The sequence below is a fragment of the Apteryx mantelli genome, chromosome 1 (genome assembly GCF_036417845.1).
Source record: "Apteryx mantelli isolate bAptMan1 chromosome 1, bAptMan1.hap1, whole genome shotgun sequence".
NCBI classification, from domain to species: Eukaryota; Metazoa; Chordata; class Aves; order Apterygiformes; family Apterygidae; genus Apteryx; species Apteryx mantelli.
In genome coordinates this window covers 152,765,129-152,783,717 of record NC_089978.1, presented here as the reverse complement: position 1 = coordinate 152,783,717, position 18,589 = coordinate 152,765,129, and the positions used below count along the sequence as shown (strand labels likewise).

The 18,589-nt window shown below is 42.6% G+C and overlaps 1 protein-coding gene across 1 annotated transcript in view; it reads left to right on the top strand.

Moving 5' to 3' along the window:
• CACNA1C (calcium voltage-gated channel subunit alpha1 C) overlaps window positions 1–18,589 on the top strand; it is a 500,936-nt gene that overhangs the window by 404,642 nt on the left and 77,705 nt on the right. Inside the window, exons 19-29 of the mRNA XM_013947219.2 lie at window positions 1,176–1,308; window positions 3,056–3,185; window positions 6,901–6,960; window positions 7,097–7,156; window positions 10,718–10,824; window positions 12,700–12,787; window positions 13,247–13,354; window positions 14,080–14,132; window positions 14,240–14,386; window positions 15,272–15,473; window positions 15,901–16,059. Coding sequence (XP_013802673.1) covers window positions 1,176–1,308; window positions 3,056–3,185; window positions 6,901–6,960; window positions 7,097–7,156; window positions 10,718–10,824; window positions 12,700–12,787; window positions 13,247–13,354; window positions 14,080–14,132; window positions 14,240–14,386; window positions 15,272–15,473; window positions 15,901–16,059 — 1,247 coding nt within the window. The remainder of the gene's footprint in view (window positions 1–1,175; window positions 1,309–3,055; window positions 3,186–6,900; window positions 6,961–7,096; window positions 7,157–10,717; window positions 10,825–12,699; window positions 12,788–13,246; window positions 13,355–14,079; window positions 14,133–14,239; window positions 14,387–15,271; window positions 15,474–15,900; window positions 16,060–18,589) is intronic.

Below are 18,589 nucleotides of genomic sequence, written 5' to 3'. Positions count from 1 at the left end.
GGAAGGTACTCTTTCATATTCCCCTTAGTCCCCATCTCTGTGTTTTCTTCCTTGAGGGTAGTCAATGATATGCACAGTGCCTGGAGTCCTGCTTCATAGGCATCAGGTTCAAAAGTCTCAGCTTTGTTGCCTGCCCTTTCATTCTTCTCTTTTCTGAATTCTGAAAAGTGACAATTTTAAGAATTTCTGATTGTTGTAAGACAAAGTGCCTATCCTCCATGTTTGCTCTGTGGCATACGTGCACTCATCCGGGCGCAACTCCAAATGTGGCAATGGTTCCATGCAGAGCTCTCACAGAGGAAGAGGAGAAAAGCGGATCTTGATAAACTGGAGGAGCGATCTGAGGAAAATAAGATGCAGTTCAATAAGGATGATTTCAAAATGCCACTCTTGGGAATAATCTGCAGCACAAATGCAAAGAGGGGAATGACAGGTTAGGCAGCAGTTCTGCCAAAAAGGATCTGTACTTTACACAGATCAGAAACTGATGGCAAATTAATGTCAGAATGTGATGAAAAAGGTGCCAAAAAGGACATTCAAACAGGAAAATAGTATTATAAGATATAAGAAGTAATCTAGTTTCCCTCAGCACCAGTAGGACCTAAACTGCAGGTACTGCAAGAAAGTTGTGGGAGAAAACAGGAGAAAATCCAAAGGAAAGTAGCAAGAATGATCAGAGGTCTAGGAAACACAGCACATTAGGAGAGACTGCTTTTGTTTTACTCTAGGAACCAGAAGAGCTAGCAGAGACATAATAACATACCTCACATATATAAAAGACTGCTGAAAGGAGAAAGGAATTATCTCTTTTCTGTGTCCATGGAAAATAAGACAATAGTTAACAGATTTAGACTGCAGCAAGAAGGATTCAAGTTAGCCATTAGAAGAAGCTTTCTTATAGAAGGGACAGTGAACCATCTGAAGAGACCATTATGAGGAGGTTGTGGACTTACCAGCATTGATGGTTTTACAGACAGACTAGATCAATGTCTGCCGGGAAGGGTGCTGGACAGCAGATGCTGCCTTGGAGAAGGGAAATGGACAAAGAACCTTGAGCGTGCTTCTTCCCATTTTGATGATCCTAAGCGTGTAGCTGTAGTTCTGATAGGGACAAATACCTCAGAACTGTAGAATGGATTGTATTGTGCATTAAAAGACAAAAATGCTTCTTGCAGGAGAGGAAGATGAGGAAGAACCTGAGATGCCTGTTGGCCCTCGGCCTCGCCCGATGTCGGAACTGCACCTCAAGGAAAAGGCTGTGCCCATGCCTGATGCCAGCGCATTTTTCATCTTCAGTCCTAACAACAGGTATTTAAGAGGCTGCTCTGCTGGAACCAGGAGAAGGAGACAGGTACCCCTTTGACCCTGGGTCCCAAAGGTTTTATGCTGTGGAGCTCCCTTTCAGCAGTTCATATCAGAGGTGTCTTTTCACCAGTCTTTCCTTCAAAGGCCCTGGCATGAAATCTCCATGAAAGCCTGAGTGTAGGAAGCCCTCTGACAATATGCCTGTTCAGTGGGAGTTCAGGGCACCTGCAAGGCTGGTTGAAAATGCAAATCACAAAAGCTTTGGAAATAAGGGACTCTGAAGCAAGTCAGCAATTGGAATTCTGCAGCATACACAGGTCCAAATTCAAACAAGCCATCAGGCAGTCAGTCAAGCATGAGGTAGGACCCCTTGTCCTAATGACTGCTCAAAACCTACTCCCAGTAGGAAGTTCCTGTGTCTCTGCTTATTCCTACCCTTCAGGAGTAAGCATGCAGGAAACAGGACAGGGAAGAGGAGAGTCCACAGCTCCCAGGGCAGGCTGAGGAGAATAATTCTTCTCTCACACTTTTCCCTCAGGCTCCTGCAGGCAGTGTGGCTTCACATTGCCCCACCTCTCTTCTCAGTACGGATGTGTGAGACAAGTACTGTGAGTAGAGGGTTGAGCTGTCACAGAAAGCAATTTATATATCTTTCCAGGGTGCAGAAGTGATCTCATTGCCCAGTGCTCTGTGCAATACCATGTGTCCCAACATCTTTCTGGCGACTACGCTTCCAAATACAGCCCTGAAGTAAGGCAGAGCTGTAAAAACAAAATGGAATTTAGAACCAGTCTTTCCACAGCAGGGCTTGTGCCACTCCTCCTTTGATATGTGTGTAACAGGGAAGGACTGACGAAGATTGGGACTCATGGACTGTAATGTCAACTTTGCCACCCACCCACTGTTGCTTGTTGAAGTAAATTAACCTCTACAATCATCTGTAAAATTGGTATAATAGGGGCTTGGAGGCTGAACAGCCAAAAGTAGAGCTAAACAGACTAATGAAGTGCCTCTAGAATTATGCATAGGACTGTTATGAGACTTAACTCCTCATACTCTGATATTGTATGGAAAGTGCTTTAATGATGTCAAGTAAGCACACTGCCATTTGATGGGAGACTGCTACTTTCCTGTGCTGGTTTCCTGCTAAGAGCAACGAGCACTTTATATTAGGCTGAACTTTGGCAGACACCCTGCTTGGCATGATATTGTCCGACCAGAAGCCCTTTCCAGAAGCCAGCCTGCCTTACATTCATTTTGCTGGGTTTTGTGCCCTGGTAGCAGATGGATCCCTCATGGCTCCTGCCCAGTGACAGTCCAGTCCCAGCTCAGAAAGACAGTAGCCACTCCAAAGCCTGTTTCTGCTGCTTTCTCCTAACTAATTCACAATGAATGAAAGCAAGTGATGTAATTTCAGGTTGGCAGGTTTTAGACCACATCTAAATCACAAAAGGCTCTGTCGGGAGAGGCTGGCTGTTCTCCCTTCAAATGCACCAAACATGAGTCCTGCAGGCAGCCTATCACACCTTGTGCATCATTTCATGATACAGAGATCCAAGGGAGCACAGCACCCAGCAGGGCCAAGCACAGCTGCCTGGGCCGTGATTTTCCCTGCTGCTGGGGCAGAGCAAATCTGCTCTGCAGAGCAGTCCTCCAGGTCCAGTCCTGCTGGCAAAAGAGGAGGGGGGTATGTTACCCATGTCTTGCCTTTCTCTGAGAGATAAAGTTGTGCCTCTCCTCTCTCTTGCAGGTTTCGTGTCCACTGCCATCGAATCGTTAACGATAACATTTTCACCAACCTGATCCTATTTTTCATCTTGCTCAGCAGCATCTCCTTGGCAGCTGAGGACCCTGTCCGACACCTCTCCTTTAGGAACCAAGTATGCTTCCCATTCTCCTTCCCTTGCAGTGAGTTAAGAGTGTGATACAGCAGATCATGAGCCAAAGTCAGGAAAGTCTGAAAAGACTGCATCAGAGGCTTCTGGAGTGACTTTCTGCCCTGATTTGTGCCTTTTGCTAGGCTTTGTGAATGTGAAATCACTGGGCTTTACAGGGGACGTGAGTCAGGGCAGATTTTGGCCCCTAGTTCATTTCATAAGCATCTGTTGGGGAAGAAAGGACAGGAGACTGAAGAAAAAATTACTGTTTCTTGGGATTTGAGGCATTAAAGATGGGGTGTAGATACACTGGTTGGGGTTCAGACCATTCTAATTCTTGCTATTTGCAAGTTCCCTTTGGAACATCTGCTCTCCTGCCACATGCTTGCTTTACAGCTAAAAAACCCAGGGTCTGATTCTTACTTTGTTTGCACTGGTATAAATCAGGAGTAACATTCTTGAGTTTGGCTCAGTCACTCTGGGGGAAGTCGGTGTCACTAAGGTTAGAATCAGACTGTTTGAACGCAAGTTGCAAAGTAAATTTGAGGTAATCCTCAGAAAATATGCCATGCTCCTCTCCTGGATAGGCTGGGGGAAGGAGAGGAAGGCATTTAGCACAGAGATGCATTCTCTCCTTCTTTTCTGGCCATTCCTATTAGCCTTTTGAAATGTTCAGTGGTCTCCTAAGTCTGCCAGTGGTTGTTTCCGTTAATCTGGGTTCACTGTAGAAATCAGAAGTGTCAGCAGTCATATGTGACACTTCTGATCTCTGCTGTCTGCAGCAGCATTTTGGCATCTTTCTGCTTGAATGCTGGTAGAGATTGCTAGACTTGAACAGTGGGCCAATTTATTTATTGTTTAATATTAAAACCTGAATTGAACGCTCATTGTTCTGCCTCCCCTGAAATATCCTGGCCCGTATATGTATATGAAGAGAAGATGATAATGGAGGTTTATTCCTGAGCCTTATCTCAGAGCTGCTTTGCATTTTTTCCTGAAAGAGGGTGCTAAATAATACAGTCAAACCTATGCCACCAATGACCTACTTGCTCATAGCTGAGTGTGTCCACCATGTAGAGCTAAATGTATGTCAATCTTAGCATTAGAGAATGATGTCAGCTGGCATATGGGCTTCTGACATGCCACAGAAGCTGCTGAAGAATATATTGCAGAGAGATTTAAATGAGAAAAAAAATAGTCAAAGCTAGTTGTCCTGGATAAAGAGCTGGAGGTTTGGGACAAAATGTTGTTTTGGCTATTTAAACCCACTGATGTTGCATGAAAATCTGTGCTTAATTTTTGCAGGTACAGATGTTTAAAATGTGTCAAACAAAGGGACACTGACAAGATGTTTGGGTTGCAAATGTGATCTGCCTTTACGCCTTGACAGTAGAACACTAAGATTGTGTCCTGCCCTGTGCCCACTCAGAGGGCTGGAAGGGAAGGAAATAAAGGTGCAAGCGAACTAACTGCCCTTGCCCTCACTCTGGGATAATATAATCAGACATTAACCTGTTCACATGGACTTTTGCAGACTGGTTTCTGCTGTTAACACAAACCGTCCCAGAGCAGGAAGACAGGAATGGAGAGATCCTTCTCCAGCAAGGGCTAGCAAAGAGCTTTGGAAAGAAGCAGTCTTCTTTCCTGGGCTGGGCTAGTGGCTGCATCTTTCCTGTGTTGTATAGAGCTCGGGCAGCAGGTCTTTGGAAGTGTCTCTCCAATACGATCAAACGTCTTCAAAACCCAAGCAAGACCTGAAATTTTATACGCTCACAATGTTCTCCTGTTTGCATTCTGGCCAGGTGCTCTTTCATTTTAGTTTATTCTGGGTTAAATACTTATTTAGATGGTAATAAACGTGCCTGCTGATAAATGATACTGCCTGCACAGGTGATCTGTGGTCATTTCCAGCAGGCATGATTTCATCTAAACAGGAGGACTTTACTAGCTACAGCTTTGGGGCCACGTTCACCAGTATGGTCCAGTTGCTTTGCTGTGCTCTGGTGATGTAAAACAGCTGCAGACCCAGCTTAATCATCCACTTTAATCAAGTTTATGGCTGCTTTATGTCAGTGGAGTGATGCAAAGCAGTCTGAGAGTACCCATGAATCTGACCCATTGGTTATAAAATTGTTCCATTGATATAATAACCAAATATCAGGACCTAGCAGGCTGCAATGCACAGGGACATTTCCAGTTATAATGTGTACAAATTAATATGGGATGCAACTGAGGCCAGTCCATCCTTGAAATGGCCCTTTTTAATTCTCTAAGTTGCAAAAATTTATAGAGCCCAAACTAGCCTTGAAGAGTGAGAACAACTTCTACAGAAGTCAAAAATTGAGCAGTGACTTGAGGAATTTTAAGTTACACAGTCACAGTAAGTGATACATGTCCCTATTTGATCTTCAGTGACTGCAAATTGGCATGGATTTGGGTCATGCTTAAATGGTGCAATCTAAAATAACACTACAGTTTGCAATAGCTATCTCGTTGCCCATGGCATAACAGTCTATAAGAATCTAGCCACTCTTTGTAAACCTATAAGTCTGGGTTAGGACAAGAGCATCCAGATACAGTAAAGATCTGTGGGATGCATAACATCCTCCTGGTGGTGGAGGAGAGTTTACTGCTGTATGTTTATTAGTGTTTTAGCAGTAAAGGCTTAAATTCAACAAATGACCAGGTTTCTACTGCTTCTATATAGTGATTATTCAGTTTATAATGTGGTTAAGCTAAGAGGACAGTAATCCAATGGAATAATACTTTTGATTTTCACTGTTTGCAGTGTAGGTAAAACAAAAGAGTTTGGGATATTGGAATATACTGGAAAAAAGAGTCCAATTCTGGTCCCATTAGTTGGTAGTAAAGTTCCCATTTGCTTCTGGGGGATGTAAACTGGTCTGCAGTAAAAGACATCTCTGCCCTTAATGCTGCTACTTTAAAAGTCACGTTACACTTCTAGACTTGCTGTTGCCTTCTGTGGCCATGTTTTGTGGCCTGCTGTGTGTAACTCTGTTAAGCCCACTATGAAGTCTAAGTTCATGGGACTGTTGAGTTTTTCAGCTTGCCTGTTCCCCAGAATGCCAATGGAAAGATGCAAAATCTAAGCTAGGCATCTCTAGTGGATGAGCAAATTATGACTCCGAGATAGAAGTTGTGATTCTGTTCAATTGGCAGAGTGCATATTTGTTATTCATCCTAATTCAGGGCAAGCTGGGATAGAAAAAAAAAAGAAGAGATAGAGCAGCCCCTGTGCATCAATTTGCAGTTTGTTTTTCTTCCTTTGCAAAAGTCACAGAACAAGCCTGAAATTAATAAGAAGGAATTGCATGTTTTCCACTGAGAGACTAGACGTTCTTGTATTCTCAGTTTGGAAATCTATTTGGGAAAACCCTTGAATTGTCTGTTCTTTATCAGATACAAATATAAAAAAATAAAAATAAAAAAAATCCTACAACAACCAAGAACTTGTTTTGCCTTCAAAACCCTCATGGGATTGTAACTCAGAAAAGATTATCATTTAATGTGCTTCTTGTCTCCTGTGCCAAGACTTTCACTGCATTCAACAGGACATCATTACAAAACCATTTCCTATATTTTCCTCTTTGTCCCTTCGTTAAGAGGCTTGTGTATTTGATTTTGAATTGTGATTTCCCATTCCAGCGGTCAGTCACTGATATACCCTCCCCACTCCTATTCCCTTTTGTTTTTACAGATTCTCTTTTATTTTGATATAGTTTTTACTGTCATTTTCACCATTGAAATTGCTCTGAAGGTAAAGTGCCCATCTTCTCTACCATTTCTTGATCACGAGCTTACTAGTTTTCTGCCGCTAGCTGTTGCTAACACACACGCCTGTTTGTTCCTGGGTCACGCTCAGTACCACTAACCCAATTGTGCTTATTTTTCAGATCCTAGGCAATGCAGACTATGTCTTCACTAGTATCTTTACATTAGAAATTATTCTTAAGGTAACCAATCTGAGCAATACACTTCTTCCTTTTTTTCTTTCTCTCTTTCTTTCTCTCTTTCTCTCTCTCTCACTCTCTCACTTTTTTTCTTGTATCACCTTAAACCCCAGTATTATATCTACACACAGAATTGTTTATCTTTTGATTTTATCCTTTTGGTAGTTGTGTAAGAAGTCTTCTGTGAAATTTTGATATTCAAACTTGTAATAGACAGCCAATATCAGCACAATGCTCTTCTGGGGAATCACAATGAAAGGATGGATTGGGAAAAGTAAGAGAGGACCAAGAAAAAGGCCAACACCCTAGAAATTTGCTCTCTCCATCCTGGCCAATCTTTCCAAAACCGGCTTTGTTTGCTGTACAAAGAGCCCTGAGCACATGCACTTCCTCCACTGCATATTAAAACCCAAAGAGAAGGTATCAGTTCTGCACAAGTCATGACACTGGGCCAGAGGGAGCCAATGACTTACATAAGATTACAGTGTGCACCGCTGAATGGGAGATAGGAAACGGTTCTACCAGGGAGCCCAGTGCAGAAACTCAATTTTTAGGTGTGGCAAGGGAACTGAGAGTACAAATCACTGAAACTCGAAGGACTGTAGCTGAGAATGAAAATTACTGAGCCACCTGGTTGAAACCTGGCTTTAGATTTCCCAGGAATATGCTCTGTACCAAAGGAAATGCGCAGGAGAATCGTTCAGCTGGGAAGCAAATAAAAATAGGCAGCCTTGTTCTTAACTCTAATTTTCCCAAAATATTAGACTAATAATTTAAATAACAGTAATTGAGCAAAGTTCTGGCTTTCCAAATGGTAGGTTCACTTGGCAGCTTGATCTTTTTCTCAGCAAGATGGTTCTAAGTGCTGGCAGGCAGCAGCATTCTCCTTAGAGTTGCTCTGATCTTGCAGCTTAGGTCCCTAATAACAGTATCCAAACTGGAGGCTGGCAAGCAGGGAGACCCTTGCGTATTTTTGTAGAGAGGCGTGCTTTTGATATGACTTTAAAGCACCAGAGCCAGAATGCTCTCCAAAGTGATGTACGTATTATGCTGTCATGCTCAATCCAGTGTGCATCCGTTTCCACAGTCAATCTGAACATGCACGCACCAAATGGTCTATCAACAAGGCACGCATCTCAGCAGCAGCAATATTTAAAACCAAAGCTGTAGTCTAAGGCTTAGCTTTCTACATCAAGGCACCTTCCCACCTATTTGAATTTACAGTAGCAATTCTGCTCCCACTGAAGCAAGCTGTAACCCACCTATCAGTGGAAGCAGAACCTAACCTAATCGACTGGTGTATTGCTCTGTTTTCATCACAGGAGTGTACTGCATAGTACCTATTTCTGAGCTTCCCCAATATTACCGGCAAAATTCCCCCATTAACTTCAGTGACTATGTGACAACACCTCTGAATTTTCTGCAGGGCCAAGTGGGAGAGGAGTGCAAGGACTACAAACATTTAAGAAATTCTGTTCTTATCCTGTCGGTCTCTGCCTCACAAGGGCTTGTTTCTCAGAGCCTGTTTCTCTGATGCCTTGCCTTGTGCACAATCTTTTGCACAAGAGCAAAGTTGGTGTAAATGATAAGCAAAAGAATAAATGATTATATGATGTTCGAGACAGTGGAGAAACAAGCTTCATCTATGTCAGTGTTGCTGATGGCACATGCAAGCCTCACAGTGACATGATGGAGTCTGATGGATGTTAGCAAGGTGACTACCTTAGCAGTGTTTTGAACATGCCATTGAAGATAATTATGATTTAGTTTTAAATAGCATTCTAAGAGCTTTGTTCAGTGCTCCAGGTGGAAGGCAGGCATAGATTGTATACTCTGTGAGAGCCTCTCCTAAGATAACAAAATCTCTCAACAGGCATGAGAGAACCACAGTTTGTATAGAACTTAAACTCAGCAGATTCCCCTCCTGATTTCAATGGTGTCTCCTTTCTTTCAAGATTGCCATACAAAACATAACCACTACAGGGCATCTTTACCAGCTTTGTTATGGCAAGGACCTCCCCCCCTTCCCCAGTCAAATGTATCTTTAAGTATAAATTCTAAGCCAGGACCAGAGTTTATACTTCCTCTCCTTCTAAGTTCTATCTGACTGATGGATAGTTGGTTCCCTGATGTCATGGATGTTTGGTGAAAAAAGCAATCTGATATATCGTGTGCTCTTCCACTCTCACTAAAGTTGTCACAGGTAGACATGGCTGGAAACCACCAGCAGGTATGCCATCCTGAGCTATTAGGAACCAGAGAATTCCAGTTTGAACTTCTGGTTCATACTTCTAGTTGGGAGAGTCTGGCTGGAGTTGGTCATTGAGGAATAGTCTCATGATGTCTGCTTCCAGTTACTTTAGGCATCTAACTTAGATGAGATGCAGAGGACCAAATTTAGAAGCCTGTGTTCCTAATGCAGGTAATGGAGTAAGATTAGCAATTGTGGGGTTGAGGAGTGCTCAAAGCAGCTGCATCAGATCACTCACCAAGGCTAAGGTAGGTGGTACAAATACCCTTATCACCTCATCCTCTTTGAGATATTGACATGCCAGACATATCTATTCATATTCTGAAATAGAGCTCAGCCTAAAATTGAAAGTCAGGACCTTGGCTTTCCTGAGTTCAGAAGTGTTTAAGTCTGACATGGGGACTGAGACCCACTTCCATTTCCATTGTCACTTAATCCAGTTCTGGATGTGTGACATCCCCTTCAGCAGAGCACACCCAGCAGCGCAGAGAGTCCCTTGCAAAAAATGTAAACACTGGTTTCCATTCCCCAAGTGTGTGGTGCTCATAATGATTACCTCCACGAAGAGGCCTCTCTGTCTCAAGGAATCTTACCTTGGGCTTTGCAAAGAAAAATCAAGGGGAAAATGCAACCACCTCTTTTGTAGAAGAAAGACGGAGGGAACTGGATGGGGGAAGGAGAACTGATTGAACACAATTGAGCTGGATAGAAGGAGCAAACTGAAGAGAAGAGAAATTCCTCCTGTTGCTTAAGCTGTACTCCTAAGCATGAAATCCCTGAGGGATTCTGTTTTTTCTTGCTCAGAGGGGAGAAAGCTCAACTGTCCACTGCAGCTGGTTTAAGCTGTGAAAAACATCACAGAAGAGTTCCTTTTATTTCGTATTTTAATTCAGGAGCCTTTATATAATACAATACTCCCGAGTGTCCTCTGCCACTGAAGATAAAGGGAAAAGCATATGATTGCAAAGAGTAGTTTTTGCAAACAGTCATTATGCTGCTTTGCTGATTCTGAGTGTTACATATTCTAGGCACTGGAAGTGCAGAGAAAAAAGGACCAGAGAGACCATATGAGCACCCTTTTCCTCACTGAACCTAACATTGGCTTTCCCTAATTAGTTCTCTCACAGTTATTCTGCTGTCTTCTTCACTCTTTCTTTTTCAACTTCTCCTTTGGCATCTGGGGGTAAATTGTCTGCTATGTTACAAATACTGCCCCTCCCCAAATGTACACTCTGAGCACAACCAGTTAGTTTTGGTTTCTGAACAGATGCTAATGGCAAAGTGTGTTTTTGTCTTCGTGTGCCTCCCTGCAGATGACTGCTTACGGGGCTTTCCTCCATAAAGGCTCCTTCTGCAGGAACTATTTCAACATCTTAGACCTGCTGGTGGTCAGCGTTTCTCTCATCTCCTTTGGGATCCAGTGAGTGAGCTATTTTCAACTGGTTGATTTTTCTGGACAGTAGGACTGGGATGGGAGATGATACCTCAGTCTCATTGTCTTATCTGGGCAGGATTTTTCTTGTGAGCCTGAAAGTATTCTTCCCAGATAATTCAGGAGACATTAGAACTCATCCTTGTGAGGGGAGATAATAATTGGCCTATACTACACTGGTGACCCAGATCTCCCAGAAAGAGCAAATGAGAACAAGAAACTTGGTCCACTGTGAATCATGAAACTCAGCTTTGGTCCAACATCTGAGTTACTGTATCAGTTCAGGACAGTTAAGAGACTTAACTGTTTCCTCGCAGAGCTCTCTTTCCTCTCTGGAAAACAGGATGATAACATTTTGCTACTCCCTAAGAGTCTTGGTCAGTGAAATATTATCAAGCACTTTAAGAGCTGTATAAGAATCCTCAGAGCAGTGGTGGCAGTGTCAGTTGCTCCTACTTCTGTCACTTCCACTTGGTATCTGTTGATCTGATAATTTGCTTAATAAGTTTATAAATTTACTTGACTATATAGAACTCTATGCATCGGATAAGGAGTTTCCAAAGTAATAACAGCACACCTGATAAGAAATCAGCTCCCAGTTGTTCCCATTATGGATTAGCAGCTCATGTATGATATATTCCAGAGCTCACTAAATCAAGCAGAAGGATTTATCAGGTTCATTTGGCTTTCAGTCAAGGTCTTAAGAATGGCTCAGTGCTCATCTTGGCCTGCTGTGTTGTTCTTACAGACCTGACTAGGCTCTTCATATGTTAGCAAAAGAAGCTTATTCCCAAAATCAGTAGGAGGGCCTGATGTCATACAGCATGGAGGAAATTCTCAGTCAAGGTTTCAGTCCTCAAAGATGCAGAGAGCTGTGGCCCTATTGTAGCAGACAGTTCTGTTCTGAACTTAAAATTAAACACATAGGTAACCCTAATTAATTCAGTGGGAGTTTCCACATCCTTAAAGTTATGTACAGTCTTAACTGATTTGCTGGATCAGAGGCCAATACATTGCAGAATCAAACCCAGCTGGATGGTATACCTTTAAGTGCCAGAGTCACCTGGAATTTGCTTTCTTCTATTAACATTTCAGCAGAGTGCTTCTTTGAGCCTTATCTTAAAATTGCATGGGATGACTACATCTTGGCACAGTTTCCATTAGGTATCTACAGAGTATTTGGTAGCTTGCCCTGCTTAGAAAGACTGCCCGTGTTCCATTCCCTTCAGTAATACAACAGGAATGGTGAACACCGGGCGAATGTATCTTGAGCCTGCATAGATCAGGAAGCAAGACCTACATAAAAAACTCCGTAGAGTGGTTTCCTCACCCCCATCACAGTCTTTTGTAAAATGCCTAGAATGACTGCTCTCCTCCATACACATTTTTCAAACATATTTAAAATTGCAAGGATAAAATATATTTTCTTTGTACATATGCCATTAGCATTGCTAATGTGTCTGCATCATATATTTACTCATGTTAAAGGGTTTCTTATATAAGGATGAAATGTTTGGTAATGTACCGATCAGTAAGAATATACATTTTCTCATAGCTAAAATCAAAGCCATGATCACCTGTGAGCCCTAAGCTGTAAACTGCAAATAGCTAAAAAGAGTCTATGTTAGTAAAATCAGCATTTGCTTTTGAGGCAGATGGGTCTGAGTTCTGATCCCAATCACCCGATGCCCTGAGTTGCCATAGCAGGTAGCAAAGAGCTGACTCAGTAAGTACCCTATACAGTCTAAGGCTGTGTAGGATTTCAGATGAGAATGAGTGGGTGAAATCCACCTGCCCCTTACAGCATGCCCGCCGCCATATCACTGTATCTCTCAAAGCTGACCTTTTGATACTTTCTTCCAGGTCCAGTGCTATCAATGTGGTGAAGATCCTACGTGTTCTGCGAGTGCTCAGACCACTGAGGGCCATCAACAGAGCCAAAGGCCTAAAGGTTAGAAGAGTCCCAATGCACTCTGTAAATTACAAAGTCAAGTTTTTTCAGTCTACCAGGACTTTTACAACAGTTCAAGGGCTGTTTTAAGGATCACCACTCAGGTTAAATGTTGCAGTTTGCTAGGGTTACAGATGGGCTCACAAGTCTACTTTAATTCTTCCACCCTTGCACTATTAGCTAAATTCCCCTCTGTGGGCTGGTGGGTGCCCAGCTAGGTAAGGATGTGTTGCTGGATGTATTAAAGGTCTGAGCTCTGGTGTTTTCCTGTCCCTTTTTGCCTGCTTCTAAAGTACAATGAAGAATGTAAGGGGTCAGTTTTCTTTCCTGAGACATTACTTAATGGTAGTAGTTAAATCAGATCTTTTTATTTGTTGTTGTAGTCGTGGGCTTCTCCCCTAGCCAGAGCAACGCAGGACAATCCTACAAGTTACTCTTGTTCCTATCTTCCATTTGCAGCATGTGGTCCAGTGTGTGTTTGTCGCCATCCGAACCATCGGAAACATTGTGATTGTCACCACTTTGCTGCAGTTCATGTTTGCCTGCATTGGAGTTCAGTTGTTCAAGGTAAAACCATTGGACTCATTCGTTCATCCATCACACTGAGCTGTCTTCTGGGGTGGGAAAAATAGCATGAAGAAGCCTGTGGAAGGGGATATGGAGTCTTCCCTTATGAAAGAAAAAACATATGTGGCACTATCATTGTTACCTGAGCTCCTGCTACTATGAATTCCCCCAAACTGGACCAGACACATGCATAATTTCTGCATTTCATCTGTAATCATAAGAAACCAACAGTAAGGTTGGCCACCCTCTTCCTTCCCTAATAGTTTGTGGCATGACCTCAGTGCCAGGGAGGTGAATGGGGCTGTTCTAAAGGATTTGGACTTGCAGACTCTGTCTAACCCCCATCTTACAGAGGAAGGGCCATGCCAGATGATCACTGGAGGTTCTTTAATCACTTGTTACGGTCTACTTTTATTTCTTTGCCCTTCATCACCCTTCTGACAACTAGTATTCTGCAGCACTCAGCAGGCATGCACTGAGACATACACAGAAAAGTTCTGTGCAGGCAGATGAAAGCCTGTGTTCTGAACTACCCAGATGCAGGCAACTTTCAAACCGTTTGCTCACATCTGCGTGCAAAAGAGCATGTAAACATACTCATAGTCAGTCAAGCAAGTAGTAAATGCAGTTTCCTTGCTACGTGACCTGCCCTAACCCTTGCACGGTCCAGGAAAGGAAAGTCCTTCCAGGAAAGGAAGCTTCATTCTTCTTTCTTCTTCTTCAAGGGCAAGTTGTACAGCTGCACTGATAGCTCCAAGCAGACAGCAGCAGAATGCAGGTGAGTGCGACCTTTCCCAGTCAGTCCCTTTTACTGGCTGTCTGCTCTCAGGGCCTGGTACTGTAAGTGCAATTGTCCCATGTTTTTGGTCTGTTCTTGAACCACAGGGGGTACTACATTACATACAAGGATGGTGAGGTCAACCAGCCGATGATCCAGCCCCGAAGCTGGGAGAACAGCAAGTTTGACTTTGACAATGTCTTGACTGCCATGATGGCCCTCTTCACTGTCTCAACCTTTGAGGGATGGCCAGAGTAAGTGCTTCTTGGGCCCCAAGGGCTGGGGTGCGATGCTGACAATGTCCTCATTCATTTCAAAAGAGGAAATTCAAATGCAGAATATTTTTAAAAGTCTAGAGCATTAAAGGTAGCGATAGTAGCAGCAGTCGCTGTAGAATTATATACTTTCTTTGTAAATTCCTAAGAGCCTGGAGGAATTGCTGTTCCTGTATTTGTCAACAGTGCACAGCACTTCTCTAGGTCTTAAGAAACAATTTCCAGTAGTGGCACTGATAGCAATATTTGTTACAGTAGGTACTAATGCTGATACTAATACTGACTTACAGTACTGCTAGATGTTGCAAGTTTTCCCATGGAGCCAGCAAACTAGTATGAAATGCACCAGTGCTGTCTCTGCAGTATGGGCAGACATTGGATATTTCACCAGGCTATACTGTCTGTACCACAGGGGCCAAGGACTTCCACCACTCCATTCTGTCAGTGTAACATGGGTGTGCAGGATATGATGGGGTTGCCCCAGAGCTGTGTCACTGGATGATGCCAACTGCTGTGTCAATAAGTATTAAAAGCACTGAAATCCCCTTTCCTCACAGAACTCAGTTCCCAGCAACCCAGACTCTTTTGTTTTCTGTTAAATGAAGGAATGTATCTGTTCTAACTTTTTAATTGTTCAACAATGTATACACTTCACCTCTGAACAGGTTCAAATGTATAAAGTTAATAAGAGCTGTGCCTTCTCTTTTGCAAAAGCTTACACTCAAATCAGTGAAAGTCTGCACATCTGCAAGTGAAAGCATTCTGATACAATTAGAAGAAAAATAGCAAATCTGAGTCTTATCACTTGTAAAGCCTCACGACAGTTGCAGATTTTCTCTGCATTGGGTTCCTGTTTGCTTTCAGGTTGCTGTATAGGTCCATTGATTCCCACATGGAGGATGTGGGACCCATCTATAATCACAGGGTTGAGATATCCATCTTCTTTATTATCTACATCATCATCATTGCTTTCTTCATGATGAATATCTTCGTTGGTTTCGTCATCGTCACGTTTCAGGAACAAGGAGAACAAGAATACAAGAACTGTGAGCTGGACAAAAACCAGGTAATTTACAACTACTTGTTGCCACCAAAGATAAGAAATACATTGACAATAAACTTTTAAGAGAGAGAATACATCCACAGAGGAACATGTAAGGACTGCCAACAAGCTAAAACACTAAGCTGTCTATACTGCCATTTTTCAGGAATCAGGTAAAAATAAATCTCTCTTTAAGATTTGCACAAAGGACCAACATCTACTTTAAAGTGTGCTGTATCATTTGGTTCACTGACATTAATTAGATGAATGTGAATATGTTGTCTCTAATAGTTAGAATAGATGCATTCAGATTATGATATAAAATAAATTCTTCTTCCAAGCTTTGTCATTTCAGTAAACAACCTGAACTTACTTTTTTTTATTTTTGGAGGCAGCTGACCAACCACGCATTTTGTTTTTGATTTTTAAATCTACCCTGCCTCTTTCACAGCGCCAGTGTGTAGAATATGCCTTGAAGGCCCGGCCCCTGCGGAGGTACATCCCTAAAAACCAGTACCAATACAAAGTCTGGTATGTGGTAAACTCCACCTATTTTGAGTACCTGATGTTCGTTCTGATCCTGCTGAACACCATCTGCCTGGCCATGCAAGTAAGTATGCAAGCAGAAAACCTCACAGGAGATGAGTAATTAGACCCTGCTGGGGAAAATGTAGAAGCAGCAGAGGTTGAGGCCAGCTTTCATTTTCACACCATGCACTGAGGGAGAGGGGCATGATAAAAGATGTTGTACCATGTTCACTCTGGATGACATTTAGTTAGAATCATGAATCTGCCTCTCCTCCTCTTCCCACTAATATGTGACACTTTCAACAATTCTGTTTATCCTGTTTAAAAACAAACAAACAAAAAATTCAACAGTTATAGGCCAATTCAGCGGCCACTGTAAGAACAAGTAACTTTTCAATTCTGACTTGTATTCTCTAAAAAGTAGGAATAGGCCATGAGCTGCCATTCACTTGAGATCTAAAGTTTACATTTTGTCCTTTTCTGCATTAAAGAAACAGAGACCAAATATGTGGGCAAACAAGAAGAATAAGGAAAATGGAGATAGAAGGCAGGTGATCCCTAGCATCTCTTTTTTTCTGTATTAAGACCCATAGAAACTTGGCTAAAAAGTACCTCCAGAGGCCATGTTTTATATCTCATCACCTCAAGGCAGAATCAGCTCCACCTAAAGCATTTCCTGACAGATGTTTGCCAAACTTGCTTCACTAGTGATGCGACTGGTTGCCTTACTACCCCCTACGCTTGTGCGCTTATTTTCCTTAATGTGAGAAGGTTTTCCAAACATCTAATGTGAATCTAGCGATCAAACATTTGCTGCTGGATCTACAAGAATAGCAAATAGCAGTAGTATATTAACATGTGCAGAGTGTAACAACAGTAAAAGGGAAGGAGACATAATCTTTAGTTAGTGGCCAGCTTGCAAAAAGTAAAGTTTAAGTTCTTTTCAGTCAAGAAATAGGCCCTTGTAGACAAAAGTTGTTCTGTACGTTTCCCCAAGCCTGTCCTTTTCTGTCTTGTTCCTTCCAGTCTGTCTCTGCCCAAGACCTCTCTCGCCTCCCCTTCCATATTCAGTCAGTCCTAGACTCCATCTATTAAGCCCATCTCCCCAGTCCCAGTTTCTGCAGCCACTCGAGCCCCATTCTCCTCTACACTCTGGCTGTTTAAGAACTAGTGTGCCCATCACTATCCTCCCCAAACTCCACCCCTTCTCCTTGCCCAGTCAGTCCAATCTGTCTCTGAACTCCTTTCCTCAGTCTGTGGCCCAGACAGTCCCAGATCCCCATTCCTCAACCAGTCCTTCTCCTCACTACACAAACTCCCAGTTGCAGTTTTCCCTCCATGGACCTCCTTTCCAGTCTCTCTGTGCCACACTCCCTTTCCATTTCATTGTTTAATACACTTTGTTCCTGTCACTATTTCATCCCTTACTCTGAGTCCTACTCTCCATGCCCTTCTCCAGCCTGCCCCATTTTTTCCCCTCCTACATCAGCTTCTCTTTTGACCTTAGCATCCCACCGCTACATTTCCCACTGGATCGGTCCCAGTCTGCCCAGCTCCAGGTTTCCCATAAAAACTAGCCCCAGTTTCCTGTCACTCGCTACCAGTCTAAGTCTCCATTCCCACTCAGTTTCACCTTATTTTCTCTCAGTGCTTCCAGTCCCGTCTCACCAGATTTCTTGTCCTCTCTATTTCTTTCCCTTCATTTGGTCTAGCTCTTTCCCCTACCTGTTGAAAAGGCTTCCTCTTCTGTCTTGCCTAAGGTATCAACAAAGGAGTGAGGCAGCACAAGCACAAGAAGGAGCGCTCTGCTCTCAGCTGAAGTATATACTGCCATGCTATCATGAAACAATGTAGAGTGACTATTTTGTTCACTCTGAAGCTTTGGAGCATGCTCAATTGCTGTGATAGCAGTGTATGCACAAGGCAGCTGGAGCTAGAAGATGTGAGAAGTTTGTGAATACACAGACAGGACAGACAGAATCTTTGAAGAGTCTAGGAAGTCTATATCCATCCTGAGAAAAGTACAGGTTTCTCAAAGGCATATAGCTTGGTCAGATTTGTGTCAGATTTCATAAGGGACAGCAAATATGCTGTAGCAAGCACAAAAGCCACATTATTAAATTTAAGTTATTTACTTAAATGATTAAATAAATTATCCTGAGCCAATTCAGAATAGGAAAATTCAGCCCAGGTGGTTAAAGTTTAGCAAAGTTAAGCAACTCAGAACAGGGCCTTATTATACGAACTGGAAGATGACCTAAGGCAATGCAATCAGTCCCAGGTATAATGATCTGGAAAAGGGGAAATGAAGAGTGAGGTGGCAACATTTGCAGAAGACACTATTTTGATTAATCAAGAGAAGACAAAGAGTAACTTCATTAGATCTTAATAAAGCTAAGTGAATGGGCAGCATGATTGCAAATGTAATTCAGAGTTGACAAAGGCAAGATAATGCATATTGGAAAGATATGATTTGATCTGCTTATGTACATTGCAGGATCCTGAATTAAACGTAATTACTTTGGAAAGAGCTTGATATCATTCTGAACAGCTCAGTGAAACCCCCGTCCACTGTGCGGTAGCAGTCAAACAAAAAAGTAATCTAAGTGTTG